General features: G+C 40.9%; 5 protein-coding genes across 10 annotated transcripts; 3 read left to right on the top strand and 2 right to left on the bottom strand.

Moving 5' to 3' along the window:
* The first annotated feature begins 310 nt into the window (after positions 1-310).
* On the top strand, positions 311-3,869 carry LOC108035963 (protein ABHD18). 4 transcript variants are annotated; one of them, XM_017111777.3, is made up of 8 exons: positions 311-609; positions 1,344-1,399; positions 1,759-2,026; positions 2,386-2,498; positions 2,565-2,703; positions 2,762-2,851; positions 2,908-3,617; positions 3,677-3,869. In XM_017111777.3, the coding sequence occupies exons 3-8, from the start codon at positions 1,796-1,798 to the stop codon at positions 3,798-3,800; spliced, it is 1,407 nt and encodes a 468-aa protein (XP_016967266.1). In that variant the 5' UTR covers positions 311-609; positions 1,344-1,399; positions 1,759-1,795; the 3' UTR covers positions 3,801-3,869. The 4 variants fall into 4 exon arrangements, with proteins under 4 accessions (XP_016967266.1, XP_016967268.1, XP_016967265.1 ...); XM_017111776.3 differs by lacking the exon at positions 1,344-1,399 and having other exon boundaries at positions 312-609; XM_017111780.3 differs by lacking the exons at positions 311-609; positions 1,344-1,399 and adding an exon at positions 2,086-2,128 and having other exon boundaries at positions 1,942-2,026.
* A 156-nt stretch (positions 3,870-4,025) lies between these two features.
* LOC108035897 (uncharacterized) lies at positions 4,026-5,227 on the top strand. The gene is made up of 4 exons (XM_017111655.3): positions 4,026-4,153; positions 4,430-4,626; positions 4,681-4,939; positions 4,994-5,227. The coding sequence occupies exons 1-4, from the start codon at positions 4,093-4,095 to the stop codon at positions 5,173-5,175; spliced, it is 699 nt and encodes a 232-aa protein (XP_016967144.1). The 5' UTR covers positions 4,026-4,092; the 3' UTR covers positions 5,176-5,227.
* A 64-nt stretch (positions 5,228-5,291) lies between these two features.
* Positions 5,292-8,899, bottom strand: LOC108035895 (kinesin light chain). 3 transcript variants are annotated; one of them, XM_017111653.2, is made up of 6 exons: positions 8,845-8,899; positions 6,808-7,434; positions 6,491-6,611; positions 5,946-6,425; positions 5,572-5,877; positions 5,292-5,511 (listed from the first exon to the last, which is right to left on the bottom strand). In XM_017111653.2, the coding sequence occupies exons 2-6, from the start codon at positions 7,407-7,409 to the stop codon at positions 5,494-5,496; spliced, it is 1,527 nt and encodes a 508-aa protein (XP_016967142.1). In that variant the 5' UTR covers positions 7,410-7,434; positions 8,845-8,899; the 3' UTR covers positions 5,292-5,493. The 3 variants fall into 3 exon arrangements, with proteins under 3 accessions (XP_016967142.1, XP_016967141.1, XP_016967140.1); XM_017111652.3 differs by having other exon boundaries at positions 8,776-8,849; XM_017111651.3 differs by lacking the exon at positions 8,845-8,899 and adding an exon at positions 7,558-7,624.
* A 51-nt stretch (positions 8,900-8,950) lies between these two features.
* LOC108035894 (ankyrin repeat domain-containing protein 12) lies at positions 8,951-12,087 on the top strand. Its single transcript, XM_017111649.3, has 4 exons — positions 8,951-9,132; positions 9,383-9,518; positions 9,983-11,598; positions 11,658-12,087. The coding sequence occupies exons 2-4, from the start codon at positions 9,386-9,388 to the stop codon at positions 11,829-11,831; spliced, it is 1,923 nt and encodes a 640-aa protein (XP_016967138.1). The 5' UTR covers positions 8,951-9,132; positions 9,383-9,385; the 3' UTR covers positions 11,832-12,087.
* Positions 11,882-13,475, bottom strand: LOC108035896 (uncharacterized). Its single transcript, XM_017111654.3, has 5 exons — positions 13,314-13,475; positions 13,172-13,255; positions 12,349-12,892; positions 12,081-12,289; positions 11,882-12,022 (listed from the first exon to the last, which is right to left on the bottom strand). Exons 1-5 carry the CDS (start codon positions 13,353-13,355, stop codon positions 11,972-11,974), a joined length of 930 nt encoding a protein of 309 aa, XP_016967143.1. The 5' UTR covers positions 13,356-13,475; the 3' UTR covers positions 11,882-11,971.
* Between the last annotated feature and the right edge of the window lie 179 nt (positions 13,476-13,654).

Raw genomic sequence — 13,654 nt, 5'->3', positions numbered from 1 at the left:
AAAAACACTTCGAAAATTACTGGGTAGTGTGCATTTGAATTGTTCCATATTCCACCATTCCAAATCAATGATAAATTGATGTCGGTCAAATAGCATCGGCCAGTTAGCAACAAGTGCATTCCATTAATCTTTTTAAAACTATTTTGCGTTTTAGATTTTTCGATTTGATCCACAATTAACCAGAAAGTTTACAAAATAAAAGAGCCCCCTGTCCCTAATTCCACCATTCCATTTTCGCTACCCACTGCCGACGCTTAATTGACGGCCGTTATAAATTGTGTCACTACCCTGACAGAAAAATCAAAACCAATTTGCACAAAATATACATTTTTAAATTAGTTTTCAGATTGGCAGTCGTTGCAAAAAATAGGAAACCGAAAGTAGTTGTGTACATTTTAAAATTGCAAGTCTTATCACCATGGATGTTTCTACTCCATTATCGATAGTGCTGTAGGCCATCTCCATCGGACGTGTTGTTTGTTATTATTTATTCGAGGGTCGAGGGCAAAATTCAGCAATGCCTCCCAGCAAACTAGATAGTCTCTACCGGCGAATGCTGATAACGAGGTTCTTCGAAAAGGGATGGGGAAAGCCGGAGAACCTGCGCAGGTGAGTGCCCTGCTTTTACTGAGGAATCACACAAACTATTGGCTCCTTGGATTTTTACGTAATACTATTATACTTTTACCTGGCTTAGGTTATTTCTTTGACTGTATATAATTGTAAAATGAAGTAGTTTGTCATCTGTGTAATACACCTAAGATCCGATTTAGCAACGGCTATGCTGAAACTGGGGTTGAAGATTTTTTGCAACCGGGGTTTTATGTTTTAAACAAGTTATTAAGTCAAATACTAAACGGAGTCCTCCCCAGGGTCTAACTGAACAACTCAAGACCTAATCTCACATGGCATTGATAACTTAAAGAACTAAAATAAGCAACCGACAATCAATGTTTATGGCTCTTATACACGTTGGTTAGACAGAACACAATGTGCATGATTGTTATCACTAGTCTTAGGATTATTCTTTCATATGTAAAACATTTTTAACACATCCGCATTTCTGCAGCATCTGACTTGTTGCAAATGTTTATGTCACTAAATACATACATAGTTTAAAGTTAATCCAGTCAACTTGGTAATTTATTGAACTTCAGGTTAACATTTTCTGTTGTATCATTTCGAAAAGTATCTTTGAAGACAATCATACTATGTTTATAAAAAGGTGTGGTTATACCTATATTACAAAAATTTATAATTTAAATCATTATTTATGTAATTTTTAAAGGGATGTAGATGTCTAATTTTTTGTTTTACGAAGCCATTATTAATCTACATTTCAGTGCCCTTCAGCCAGTGGACACTGGATATGAGAACAATTTTTTACTCTCACTTACAGGTTAGTGGGAAAACAACTTTACAGCAGAAAAGGTCGTTAATAAATATTTTATTTTTAGTTTGATCAAGTTTTTAAAAAGTTAGCTTCTCATCAAATACATCCATCAGATTTGTTGTTGCTTTAATTCATTCAAATTTCAGTTACTTACCTTAAGCAACAATACATTAAAGAAATTGATAATAAAAGTGAAAAAAGATTCCTGAAGTTCAACCAAGCATGAGATTATTTTTTCTTAAAGTGCTCATTAAAATATCTGGTTTAGTAAAAAAAAGTTTAGTTATTTCATTAGTCCATTAGATCCCGCCCTTTAATTTGTAAACTAAACCTTCATTGTCTTTGCTTTGCGACAATTATTTCAGGGTATTTCAGTTCCGAAAAATTATATCGAATAGGGAAATGTGTTTCAAGCTCGTTCCCCGAGACTATCCGGTGGAGATCACAAAGAAAGAAATTTCTGCAGAGAGCACCCTAATAGAAGGCCAATTTAAAACCCCCCTTGAGTTACACTTGCCTGGAGTGGTTCCAAAAGAATCTCAGCAGGCGCATTTTCAGTTGTTGATCCCGAACAAGTGGAAAAATGAAAAGCACAAGCCGGTATGCATTCACTTGGCTGGAACTGGTGATCATGTGAGTATCATGGATAGGTCCGTGCTTCAAGTCGAATAATGTCTGTTTACTTTCAATAGAGGCCAGATGTCAGGCGATCGGCCTAGCAACATTTAGCCAAAAGTGGGTCCCACAAAACAAAAACTTTTCATTTGAGTCACTCGTATTATCTCCTTGTACAATCTAGCTTTCTCCTAACTTTTTAGTTACTTTATTTGTTTTTCCTGAAATTAAGACTGATAATCGTTATAATTTTAACTCTTTTGATTCCCGCATAAAAAAAAATTTTGTTTGGGACCATTTTAACCATAGTCCTATGACTATAGTTATACAATCAAGTTGTTTTTTAATTTCACTGAGTACAATTTTTATATTTGCAGTTCTTTTGGAGGAGAAGAAATTTTATAGCGAAACCCCTTCTGAAGGACGCCAACATCGGATCCATCATACTTGAAAATCCCTTTTATGGTCTGAGGAAACCGAATAACCAAACGTGGGTATAATTGAAAAAGAGGTTCCTTTGAAATTCTGGTAACTAATAGTTTATATTATTAAATAGACGATCCAACCTGCATAATGTGTCTGACATCTTCGTGATGGGTGGGTGCCTCATCCTGGAGTGCCTTGTGCTCTTTCATTGGTGTGAAAGGAATGGATTCGGTCCCCTAGGCGTTACTGGATTATCAATGGGGGGACATGTAAGTTAATATTCACGAGAACCATTACATGATCTCTAATCCTATTTCCCCTTTAAAGATGGCATCTCTCGCTGCCACTAACTGGCCAAAACCGTTGGTACTTGTGCCATGCCTTTCCTGGTCCACCGCCTCAGCTGTTTTTACTACTGTAAACGTGGTTAAACTAGAATCAAACAATCGGATTTAATTCAAATCTTTTTATAGGGAGTAATGAGCCAATCCATCAACTGGGACATGTTGGAAACGCAGTATTTCTCCGATGGACAGTACAGAGAACGGCTGTCCAAAATGGTCACGGTGATAGACGACGCCTTTTCAGCGGGCCAAAGTTTCATCCAAAACTTCAACCAATCTCTGCAAGAATTGAAAGAAGACATAAGTGATACGAGGAAGATCCAGGACCTCGAAAACAGCAATACCTGTGGTGACAAATACGAGGCACAGGGCATTTGTGCTCAAGAAGATAGTTCAATATTCCTCACCAAGTCCCTGAAGAACACAAAACTTGACTCTGACAATCTGACGATAGATATCAAGGACTCCCTCAGTCAAAAGGTCGCTATAGAGACTGAGGAACCTTCTAAGGAGACGGGCTCAGCGTTGACAAACCTCATGAAGTTCATTCTGCCCCTCTCAGCGCAAAACAAATCCGATAAAATAGATATTACCAAGACGAATTGGTGGGAAAGGGAGGCGCTGCAGTTTATGAGAGGCATGATGGACGAGTGCACCCATCTGAAGAACTTCTCGGTTCCCTTCGATACCTCTCTGATTATAGCGGTGTGCGCAAAGGACGATGCCTATGTGCCGCGGGAAGGATGTTCCAGCCTCGAGGATATATGGCCCGGGGCAGAGGTGCGATATTTGGATGCTGGTCATGTGAGCGCCTACGTTCTGCACCAGAAACTCTTTAGGTGGTACAACCTTCCCTGGTTTTATTTTAAATCTACTTGATTACTCCATTTATTTTTAGGTCCTGCATTATAGAGGCATTCGAGAGGGCAAAGAAGGTTTATGAGAATGACGTTGGCGAAGGCCCCAAATGTGATATAACCTATCAGCAATTGTTGAAAAAATATGACAAAAATATACAATAATAGTAAGTTAGTAAAATTAAAACATAATAAAGAATTGTTGCCATATAAAAAAGGTTTAGCAATTTTAAATAGTACGGATGTTCTTATTATGGGGTGGGCAGTTTTCGAATATATATACAGGGGATCCAAAAAACAAAAATTTTAAAAATATTTTCAACCAAAAAACGATGCAAGTATAGATTCAAGCTTTTTTATTTTGGCCAAATCGGAACTTTGCACTCTTGAGATTTGGTCACACTCAAGTTTAGCTTTTTGTTTTTGTTGACTGAAATAAATAAAGAAATTTTATAAAATGGATCCAGTCGTCTTGGTTTTATCTTACGGAGCGACTACTCCGACGGAAATAGTCGAAAGTATGAATAGTTTACATGATTGGTTACTAACATTCATGGAAATGCATAGCATTGGGTGGCAGGGAATTCTCACGTTGTTTGTTTATAAAAGTAATTCTACAAACTTGAGAGTAATACTTTTCAGTCAACTTCGCCGAGGGCTGCTAACTAAATAAATCCATCATAAGTCGAAACTGCAATTGAATAATGCATTTTTTGCAACAGATGTTTCACAAGGAGTAAATACAGAAATATATATTGTTCACATCTCACCAATATGTGATTTATTTCTTACAGATATATTCTCCGAAGTTGATCAACCCAAAGAAGCCACTTCAACGGAGTGTTCTCTGAGTTGTTATAAATGCCTCATCAAAACCAAGTACTACAACACCTCGATCAACTTAGTACCTTTTTCCGGAAATCTTGAAAGTGTTCCGGACAAAATTTTACAGGCAACGGAGGCGTTAATCATCTACTTTGATGCCCAAGATGTAAGTTATATTAAATACTAATATTACAGCTTTTTTAAAATCAAATTCTTGCAGACTTCGTTTATCGAAACCATTCCCAAGACGTTAGCAAAAAATGAGCAGATCCAATTGGGATTCCTCTTAACGTCTTCCACTTCAGGGGAAGATAGTGGATTGTCCTTCGGCGAAATAAAAGAGCGAACAAATTTCTTTTTCGACATCATTACACTGAAAAGTAATGTTGAGAGCGACTCAGATGAGCCGGAAAGGGACTACGAAGAGGTTGTTGAGGGTTTAAAAAATGTTGTTTGGTCCAATGTCAAGTTTGGTTCTGGTGAGTAAATGCATCCTTTCCTACAAGCCATTGTTGATATCCACATTTTTTCAGAGCACAAAGAAGACATCAGTTCCGACGAGTTGGATAATCAATTAAAAGACTTTGAAAACCTCCTTCTCACTGCGCAGAGCTTACGGAATGATACGAGCCTTACTCGAGAACAATTCCTGGATAGAGCTGAGCAGTTCGCCGGAATTGTCTCCTCGATTTTAAATGACAATGATAGCGACTAAGCAAACATATTGTTCTGTTTGCTACCATCAATAAATTATAAGTTGAATTCCATCGCAAAGCTTTTATTGGTTATTAGATATTGAGTATAAGGGATCGACCAAAAACAATAAGCCCGTTTAGTTAAATATATTTGGTTTATTATTAAAAGCGGTACATATTTTTTGACGAAATAACAAGGTATAAAACGTTGTTTATTTGCTAATGTATGCTTGAGAGCTTATGTATATTAAGGAATGAATAAATAAAGTGTGTGTTTGTTGTTAACTTTCAATCATAAACATAAAGATTCCGTTGTGGGCGATGAACAAATAATATTTTCATGGTTTCGCATTTTTCTGCAACGATAAAAAGTGTGGTTTAAATCTGCGGTTAGCTCTTAGAGCTTAGGGTTTTACCTCCTCGGAGAAATCCATATCCTCTTTAATTGCCTTTGATCGTCGCTTCTCGTTTGAAGTTAGCAGTTGTGAGACCTTGGTTTGTTTAGCTAGATCGTAGGCTTCTTTTTTACTCCTCATTGCACAGTCTTCCAGGGTCTCGGCAGCTTCAAACATGCCTTGCCGCCGGTAAAGTGCTCCCAGATTTTTTAGAGTGGTTGTCACCGTGGGGGAATCCACTTTAGCGGCCTTGTGCCAACCGCCATATTCGCCGTATGGAGTGTTCTCTCTGTTATCGAATTTGTGCTCCTCACGCTCCTCGGCAACCTAAAAGTGAAGGTTTGCAGGCCTACTTTGTAGTATATGCTTGGCCAAAATGTAAAACAAAAACCTACCTGCCAAATGGGCTTGTTTTTGCTGTCAATCGCTCCGAACTCACGTTCGTGGGCTCGCGTCAAGACCTGCTTATAGAGGATTTCGGCCTCGGTGTATCTTCCCTGCTTCAAATAGCAGCCAGCAAGGTTGTTCTTTGTCTTGGCCACATTGGGATCATCGGGACCAAGTTTTGATTCGTAGATGTCGAGAGCTCGCTGGTAGTACTTCTCAACCTCGTCGTATTTGCCCTGATTCTGGCAAAGCAGGGCGAGATTGTTGAGTTGCTTAGCAACATCGGGGTGATCCTTTCCAAGGACCTTCTCGCGGATCTCCAAGGCACGCTTGCAAAGGGGTTCGGCATCTTTGTACTTTCCCCGTTTGCCGTAGAGGACGGCCAAATTGTTCAACGTGGCCGCCACGGCTGGATGATTCTCGCCCAGAGTCTTTCCTCGAATCGACAGAGCGTCGTTCAGCAAATTGGCGGCCTCTTTATACTTGTTCTGAATGGCATGAAGTGTTTTTAATTAACGATAGTATAAATTAACTTAATCAAAGCAAGACGCACCTGATCACGATACACGAGAGCCAGAATATTCAGCATTGTGGCTACGTCGGGATGGTCGTGGCCACTTGTCTTTTCGAGATCTTCCAAAGCTTGTTTGCAGAGGGGAACGGCTACTTCATACCTAAATACAGACGCAATTATTATGAAATGTATTTGAGTACGTGCTTTAAATATAAAGTTCAAAAAGAAACTTAGATTACTTAAAATAAATAAATTGAATCCTGTTGTTCACCATAGTTTTTGTTTTCCTAATTGCACTCATGGGAATATGTGCAGAGGAGTGTGGGGCAAAATCAACATTTTTGGATGAAACGTACCTGCCCTGTGAAGCGTACTGGATGACCAGATTGTGCAGAGTTCGCAGACGTGCTGGAATCTCGTAGCCGGAAGTCTGGTTGGCGAACTGGCTGGGCGGAGTGGGCGACATGTTGTTGCGGTCCTCGTTTTCTTCGTCCGGAAACAGCTCCACCACCGGATCGGTGCGGGACTTCTCGCATGTGTCGTCCTGCTCCTGATTCTCGTCGTACTTCTTCACGGAGGCCATGAACTCCAGGTGCTTCTTCTCCTCCTCCAGTTGGGCGACCAGCTGCTCGGATGCCTGGAACTTCTGCTGCGTGTTGGCCAGTTCGTCGCGGAGCCAGGCGTTCTCCTGGTGCAGGCGACGCACCTGTGTCTTGAGCTTTTGCTTCTCGGCCTCGATGTTCTGCAGATGGGACGTCAGGGCCATCATCACCTGAGCCTCACTCAGGCCCAGTTCGATGTTCTCGATGTTCTTCCGCAGCATGTCCGACTTTTCGTTGTCCTTCTGGACCTCTGCGATGCCGTTCATAATCGAAACATGCTCCACTCGCAAGGCTTCGAGGCCTTGGAGGACTGTTTTCGTGTTGGTTATTATTTCGTCCTGCGACATTTGCGTCATTTTGCCGATTTTCTCGATTTTCTGTCTGCAAAACATGTACAAAAACCCGATTAAAAAGTGTGTTAACGAACCTTGGAGTATATTAGCCCAATAACATGAATGATCTCTGATCTAAAAGGTGTTAGTCTAGGTATTTAATGTGTTTTACAGCCTGTATGATTTTATAGCTTTGGAGACAATCATTTTAACCGTGTATAAAATGATTCAAGCTGCGTTAATCAATACGATGAAAAAGAAAACTGGTAGTGCGCATGTTCGTTGAGAAAGGGGGTTGGAACTCGAAAACTGCCGCTTTAACATATTCGTATTTACGATAACTTCTGGGAAAGTAATAATAAATCATCTAAAAACATGAAATTAAAAATAAGTGTAGTTTTAGCCAATTGGAATATCTTTCTCACAAAATCCAATAAGTTTTCAGAGTTTTACTAGTGGAATGTAGGGGTGGAAATGTATTCGATGTGTATCGAATAGGTCCTCGTAAGACTTGAGCTTCTTTTATTATTTATCAACACAGCCGGTGAAATTTACATAAACATGTCTACTGATACAAAGTATTAATGGCTAATTGAATCGTTTACTACAGATATAATTATGGGCGAAAGTTAATTACACTTGGCGTCATGCAATAAACAAAAAACGAATGGCAAAAATAACTGCTTACATCAACACTAAGAAGTCAATGTCTTTCAAGACCGAAGCTTTTGATACCCTAACAGACTTGTTAAAAATATTACCACCAAAATAGTACACAACTAGATATGGTCATTATGTGTATAGTACTTGCACTATCTTAGTCTTTCGTCACACGCCTTTCGAATTGGAAATCATGTAGATTGCGTAAAAAGAGATTGTGAGTCGTATATGACGGGACCGCTCGGTTCTTTATCAAGATCAACAAAGTTTTCCCACTTGCCAAGCCGGAAAGCTCCTGGGCGTGGGTTAATATAACAAGAAGGGTTACAACACCCTGGTAGCTCACTTCGTTCCAGTGTCTTAAAAAGTGAGTCACTTTATGTACATTAATCCATTAACACATAAACATAAGTTTCGGAGCATTAGACATTCGGTTCCACAATCGTCACCAGTACGGCAGAGCGGGGGCCTTCAATCGCCTTTATTCTCACCACACGGGATGCAGACGGGGTACTCCTCCAATCGGACTCAATTATTTATGTGAAATGGATCGTATTTTCCAGCACAAACTCTTCCCCAAGTGGCAGCCGTGGTTATATTTACTTGCAACATACACACTTACGCACCAGCGCATATGTTTATGTGTGCGTGCATAGAATTTTGCTTTCCAAATCCCGCTGCCCTGCTAGTGCGCGCTGTCTTGGAGAGCCTTTAAATATTTTGTTTTTACCAGCCGTATTGCTTTCCAACTCCTTGAGTAATCCCTATTTAACAATGATTTTTTATAAAAATAACTTACACTGCAACACTTCTAAAATAAAACCGAGTGTGACCGTAGCCAGGGCGTTGAGATATCTTCGCTACGATTCTGCATTTTTGGCCCTTCGACCAGCGGTCACACGCCGAGAGCAGAAACGCAGTGGAAGCGGAACACGAGCTAGAAAAATAATTTCGGTTTGATGAAAAAGCGAGAATTACAATTCCCTTAATAATTGGTTGAAAAATATATAATCATGATCCTTAAGAAAAACAGCAGACATCAACATAATGTTTGGAAACGGCAAAGAAACGTGCTTTGTTGGAGGAGGTACATTTTAGTTCAGCAACGGAATAATATGTATAAAAAATAAAAAATTTCATTACAAGTTTCTGTTAATTTAATTGTGTTTAAATAAGAGGTCTGGCCTTTGGAAAAGCAAAGTTGCTCATAGATCTGCGAGCCGGCGTATTTTTGCATTCAAGATACGGTCGCACTATTCATTTTGTATTAATTTTGTAAGACTTTTACAAGTCTCTGTTTTTGTTCTATATTTTAATTTTTACGAACTGAACAAAAGAGTATGCCACCCCCAAGACCGAAGGGGATAGGATTTAACACAGGAGCCACCCAACCCAGATCGAATTCAAACACGCCGATGTCTGAAAGGCAGCAGATTCGCCTAATTCAAATGACAGCCACCACCTCCTCGACAGGTAAATATACAAAAAGTGAACAGAATAGCATGTTTTCCATGTGTGCTTCATCGGGCGTACCGATTGGTTAGAATTAATTGCTTGGAATAGTTTCTCCTGGCCCCCAAATAGCAACTCATGCCGAGGAATCTTAGCTTCCTACATATCTACATACAAAATGGTACTACACCTTCTACATATGTACATAAATGTATCTGGTTCTCTACGCACGTAAAACAGGAATAAAGTGAGGTACAAGTATCCGGAAAACTGGTTTCCACCTTTCGTCACTTGATTCCCAGCTAAGGAACACTCCTTTCAATATTTAAATTTGAAATACATTAACAAAGAGTAAAAAAGATAATATTTCCATAAAAAAGAGAGATACAAAATAATCCCATGATGATTCCATACTACTGCCCCACATATCGAAAACCAAATCACTCAGCCGTCAAATGTATTGTATAAGACTCTCGCTCTTGCAGATTCATCGCGCACCAACTTAAAGAAGAATGAATGCAAGAAAGGAGACACAGAGATCGATGAGAGCTGCCTGAACGAGAAGCAAGAGGTCCTGGACACCAAAGACAAGTCTTCGGCGGAGGAAAGCAGCAACGATGGTAAAACCAGCGATTCGAATCACCAGGGTACTTCGGCGGCCAAGCGTTGTTACTCAGACATAGAGGAGGATTACGAGGAATCCGGCGAGGACGTGAAGAAAAAGAAGCGCAAGGACTCGGAGCATGGCAAGGACCTGAAGGGCGCCTCCCTAAAACTCTCCTCCAGGGTCGAGAAGGGCTCCAAGCTAGCGGCGACGAAGGGATCCCCATCAGGAAACAAAAGTACCGCCTCTAATGCCGACAAGGAGCAGGCAGAGATTAGTAAGAATGTAGACATCGAGAACGAAACTGAGTGCAGCGATGATTACAAGAGTAACGACAGCCTGTACAACGGAGGACTCAAGGTGCCGCCTCTGAAGATTGTGATCCCGCAACAGAACTGCTCCATCGACACCGAGGGCAATGTGCTGAGGACCGGCAAGGTGACGGCCTCCCGCAATGCGGCCCTGCCCTATGTGGTTAGCTCCAACAGCGATTCCATCGACACCGTCATAACCAATCAGTCTATTAGCCCGCACGAGAGTCCCCAGAAGAGCAACAGCATTTGCTCCACAGTCCTGGACGACAAGAACATAAAGCTCTTTAATGACGAGAAGAATCTGAGGGTCCTGCGCAGCTCTCATCGCACTGGAGTGACCAGCGTTGAGCGCAGTTCCAACAACTCCTCCCCACAAATGCAGAGCAGCTCCCCATCGCCGGCGTCATCCAATCATGCAAACGACCCTGCGGATGTGAAGCTACCCTACGGCAACATGACTTCTAGTCCGATCCCGCAAGGCCACCAGTTTGACCAGGAGACAATCACCAATGTTCCGAGTCCCTCGACGTCATCAACCTCCTCGTCCAAGGATATAAATCCCTCGAACGTGGAACTTCATCCGCGAAAGCGAAAGATACGTCCAAAGAACACCGACGACAGTTCAAAGAACTCGAATGCTGCAGATTCCGGAGTGAATTCCGAAGAATCTCACCCGCACGACCATCCGTTCACCAATGGCTTTCAGATGTTCTTGAGCATCCGGCGTCAGATCGAGAAGAAGTGGAAGAGTTTGTATCCGGTGAAGCCAAGACCTCCGCAGGGGTACAACGACTATCTTCTGACGAAGAAAACGTACTTACTGAGTCGCAATGCGGAAACTTCAGTTCCGGATATTCCGCGCACTGTACCGCAGGCCATGGAGAGTATTTATCAGGACCAGGAGAGGGCCAGGCAAGACTTGATCCAGGCGCACACCGTGGAGCGGGAAAAACTCTGCATGAACGTTGAGCAGGAGATAATACGGGTCCACTCAAAGGCAGCTAGGAGCATATCTGGCCAACCGGCTCCCTATTCCGTTTGTACATACCTGAAGGACGACGAGGTCTACAACATGATCACACCAGAGCAGGATGAAAAGGAAAAGAGTGCTCGCTGCCGATTCAATGGGCGGTTGCTACTCAGCTGGTTGCAAGATGTAGACGATAAGTGGGAGAAAATCAAGGTTTGTTTGTCTACATCGTGCATTTCCTTTGCGCTTATTTATTGTTATTATTCTGTCAGGAATCCATGGTGTTGCGGCATCATAACGAGGCCGAAAGCCTGCGCGCCGTTCAGGTCATGGATTGGAATTTATTTGCGAAACGAAACAGGCTCTGCGACATTCCGACTGATGTTAACTTGGAACACGTACCGATCGTTTCAGTTGGAGACGATTTTGACACATTGCCGACGTAACTGACAAATTGAAATTAATAAATTGTTACAAAATTAAAAACAAAGGAATGTGTTTTCCTAAAAGTTTTGTAAATTAGATATACTTTCGAAACTCATTTTATTTATCCTACATTTAACGTGAAAACTTATTTGATTAGCCCTTAACGTGCATTTAAGTTGTCCACAATATTTCTTGCATGATTAACCATGTCCTGTAAATAAAATAGGTATGAAATTTGATATATAGCATTAGATATATTAAAATCTTACTTCACAAGTCTCGGACTGTTTGTTCTTGGAAATGATTTGTTGGAGGGTAGACAGAATTTCCTCGCGCCTATCGGTCGAAAGTTTCAGGTCTGATTCCCGTGAAAGTGATGACAGTGCGAAAAGAGTGGTTTCTATTTTGATATCAAAGTCTTCAACGGGTGATAGGTTTTCCACCAGCACCGGAAATACGTCTTCCTTTAGAAAATCATCTGTAAGATACAGGAAAAATGTAGACATGTGGAGGGTTATAAAACAGACCTCCAAATACCTCTGACTGACTGGTCGGCTGAGCTTAAAGATGCAATAAGGAACGCAGCTTTTACGAATACGTTTACATTAGCAATTTTTAGGCAGCCTATCAAAGCGCTGATACCATTGATTCGCTTGAACTCAATGTATCCGGGCTCAAAGTTTCGAATCAGCGTTGATATCGCGTACAAGGAACACCGAACTATATTTTGATCGGCATCGCTCAAGTTCTTTAGAAGGACAGGAAGGAATTTATCGTTTACGAGGGCGTTCTGGCAAAACACATTGTTTTGGGCCACCTCAGCCACCGTGTTGAGGGCCGAGGAGCGAACTTCGTTGTCCACTCCAGGTGCTATGTAGCGAAGTAGCGTTGCTGTTCCGCCCAGCTTCACCAGGGATATGGCATTGTCGATGTCGTCGATGTGGCTCCGTATGACGTCTAGGCTTTCGATCTGGTCGTCTGTGCTGGCCTGAGGACTGTCCAGTATGAACAAAGCTTCTTTCATAATAGCCACGGCATCCACTGTCAGGGCATTTAGGGCATTGGCCAAAAATTGAGTGCGCTGGAGACATATAAAGGTGTTTTATAGTCATGAGATTAAAGTAATATTATTGTATGGTAGGGTATGAACTGAAATTTAAAAAATAGCTAGGAATACCGTAATATAAGCATTCCAGCTGAGAGGAGCACATGGCCATAGACCAAAGATGTTCTAGATTATTCGACTGATTCACCTTAACTCCCGATTTCTGATTTTCAAACAAGTTACTATTACTTAGGGAGTACTTAAAATAGAGTGAACACGAAAATATATCAAGTTCAAGGTCGAAAGATTACAAACCTCAACATCTGCTGTTTCGTCCAACTTTGGAATTTCCGCATTTGGATTCGGATCGTGGTGCTGCACCGTATACTTCAGCACATTCTAAAGGAAAGAGTTTTATGAATGGTTTTTCTCGTAAAAATGTATTCAAATGGAATACCTGCAAACTTAAAGCTCCCCTGGGTACGTTGGGATCGGCCATTTCAAAAAATAAACAGACTGCCTCGGAAACGCAAAATAATTTTTGTTTTTGACAATAGTTAGTGATGGTATTGTAAGCGTATCGCACACGCCGATAAAAAAAATTGTCGATTTGAGAACAGAAACAAATACTTTTGAATTAATAAATACACACACCAATTTGATTTAGATTACTATTATAAGATTTTAATAAAAAACAATATTTATATCATATTATTAAATATTTCAACCACCTGTTTTCTCAGACCCTTTCCATTTTGCCAACCTGTTCCAGTTCCACGTTCCGCTTGTGATTCGGCA

The sequence above is a fragment of the Drosophila biarmipes genome, chromosome 3L (genome assembly GCF_025231255.1).
Source record: "Drosophila biarmipes strain raj3 chromosome 3L, RU_DBia_V1.1, whole genome shotgun sequence".
NCBI lineage: Eukaryota > Metazoa > Arthropoda > Insecta > Diptera > Drosophilidae > Drosophila > Drosophila biarmipes.
This window is presented reverse-complemented; position numbering and strand designations above follow the sequence as displayed.

Excerpts from the sequence above, each read along its gene's own strand:
- LOC108035963 (XM_017111776.3), top strand. The coding sequence starts at position 518 with ATGCCTCCCAGCAAACTAGATAGTCTCTACCGGCGAATGCTGATAACG. Across the intron at positions 610-1,758 it reads AAGCCGGAGAACCTGCGCAG|GGTATTTCAGTTCCGAAAAA; the intron begins GTGAGTGCCCTG and ends CAATTATTTCAG. Across the intron at positions 2,852-2,907 it reads CCTCAGCTGTTTTTACTACT|GGAGTAATGAGCCAATCCAT; the intron begins GTAAACGTGGTT and ends ATCTTTTTATAG.
- LOC108035897 (XM_017111655.3), top strand. The coding sequence starts at position 4,093 with ATGGATCCAGTCGTCTTGGTTTTATCTTACGGAGCGACTACTCCGACG. Across the intron at positions 4,154-4,429 it reads TCCGACGGAAATAGTCGAAA|ATATATTCTCCGAAGTTGAT; the intron begins GTATGAATAGTT and ends TATTTCTTACAG. Across the intron at positions 4,627-4,680 it reads TCTACTTTGATGCCCAAGAT|ACTTCGTTTATCGAAACCAT; the intron begins GTAAGTTATATT and ends AAATTCTTGCAG.
- LOC108035895 (XM_017111651.3), bottom strand. The coding sequence starts at position 7,592 with ATGATTGTCTCCAAAGCTATAAAATCATACAGGCT. Across the intron at positions 6,612-6,807 it reads CAGTACGCTTCACAGGGCAG|GTATGAAGTAGCCGTTCCCC; the intron begins GTACGTTTCATC and ends GTCTGTATTTAG. Across the intron at positions 6,426-6,490 it reads CTCTCGTGTATCGTGATCAG|AACAAGTATAAAGAGGCCGC; the intron begins GTGCGTCTTGCT and ends CATGCCATTCAG.
- LOC108035894 (XM_017111649.3), top strand. The coding sequence starts at position 9,386 with ATGCCACCCCCAAGACCGAAGGGGATAGGATTTAACACAGGAGCCACC. Across the intron at positions 9,519-9,982 it reads AGCCACCACCTCCTCGACAG|ATTCATCGCGCACCAACTTA; the intron begins GTAAATATACAA and ends TCGCTCTTGCAG. Across the intron at positions 11,599-11,657 it reads ATAAGTGGGAGAAAATCAAG|GAATCCATGGTGTTGCGGCA; the intron begins GTTTGTTTGTCT and ends TTATTCTGTCAG.
- LOC108035896 (XM_017111654.3), bottom strand. The coding sequence starts at position 13,355 with ATGGCCGATCCCAACGTACCCAGGGGAGCTTTAAGTTTGCAG. Across the intron at positions 12,893-13,171 it reads ACGAAACAGCAGATGTTGAG|CGCACTCAATTTTTGGCCAA; the intron begins GTTTGTAATCTT and ends ATATGTCTCCAG. Across the intron at positions 12,023-12,080 it reads AACAGTCCGAGACTTGTGAA|GACATGGTTAATCATGCAAG; the intron begins GTAAGATTTTAA and ends TTTTATTTACAG.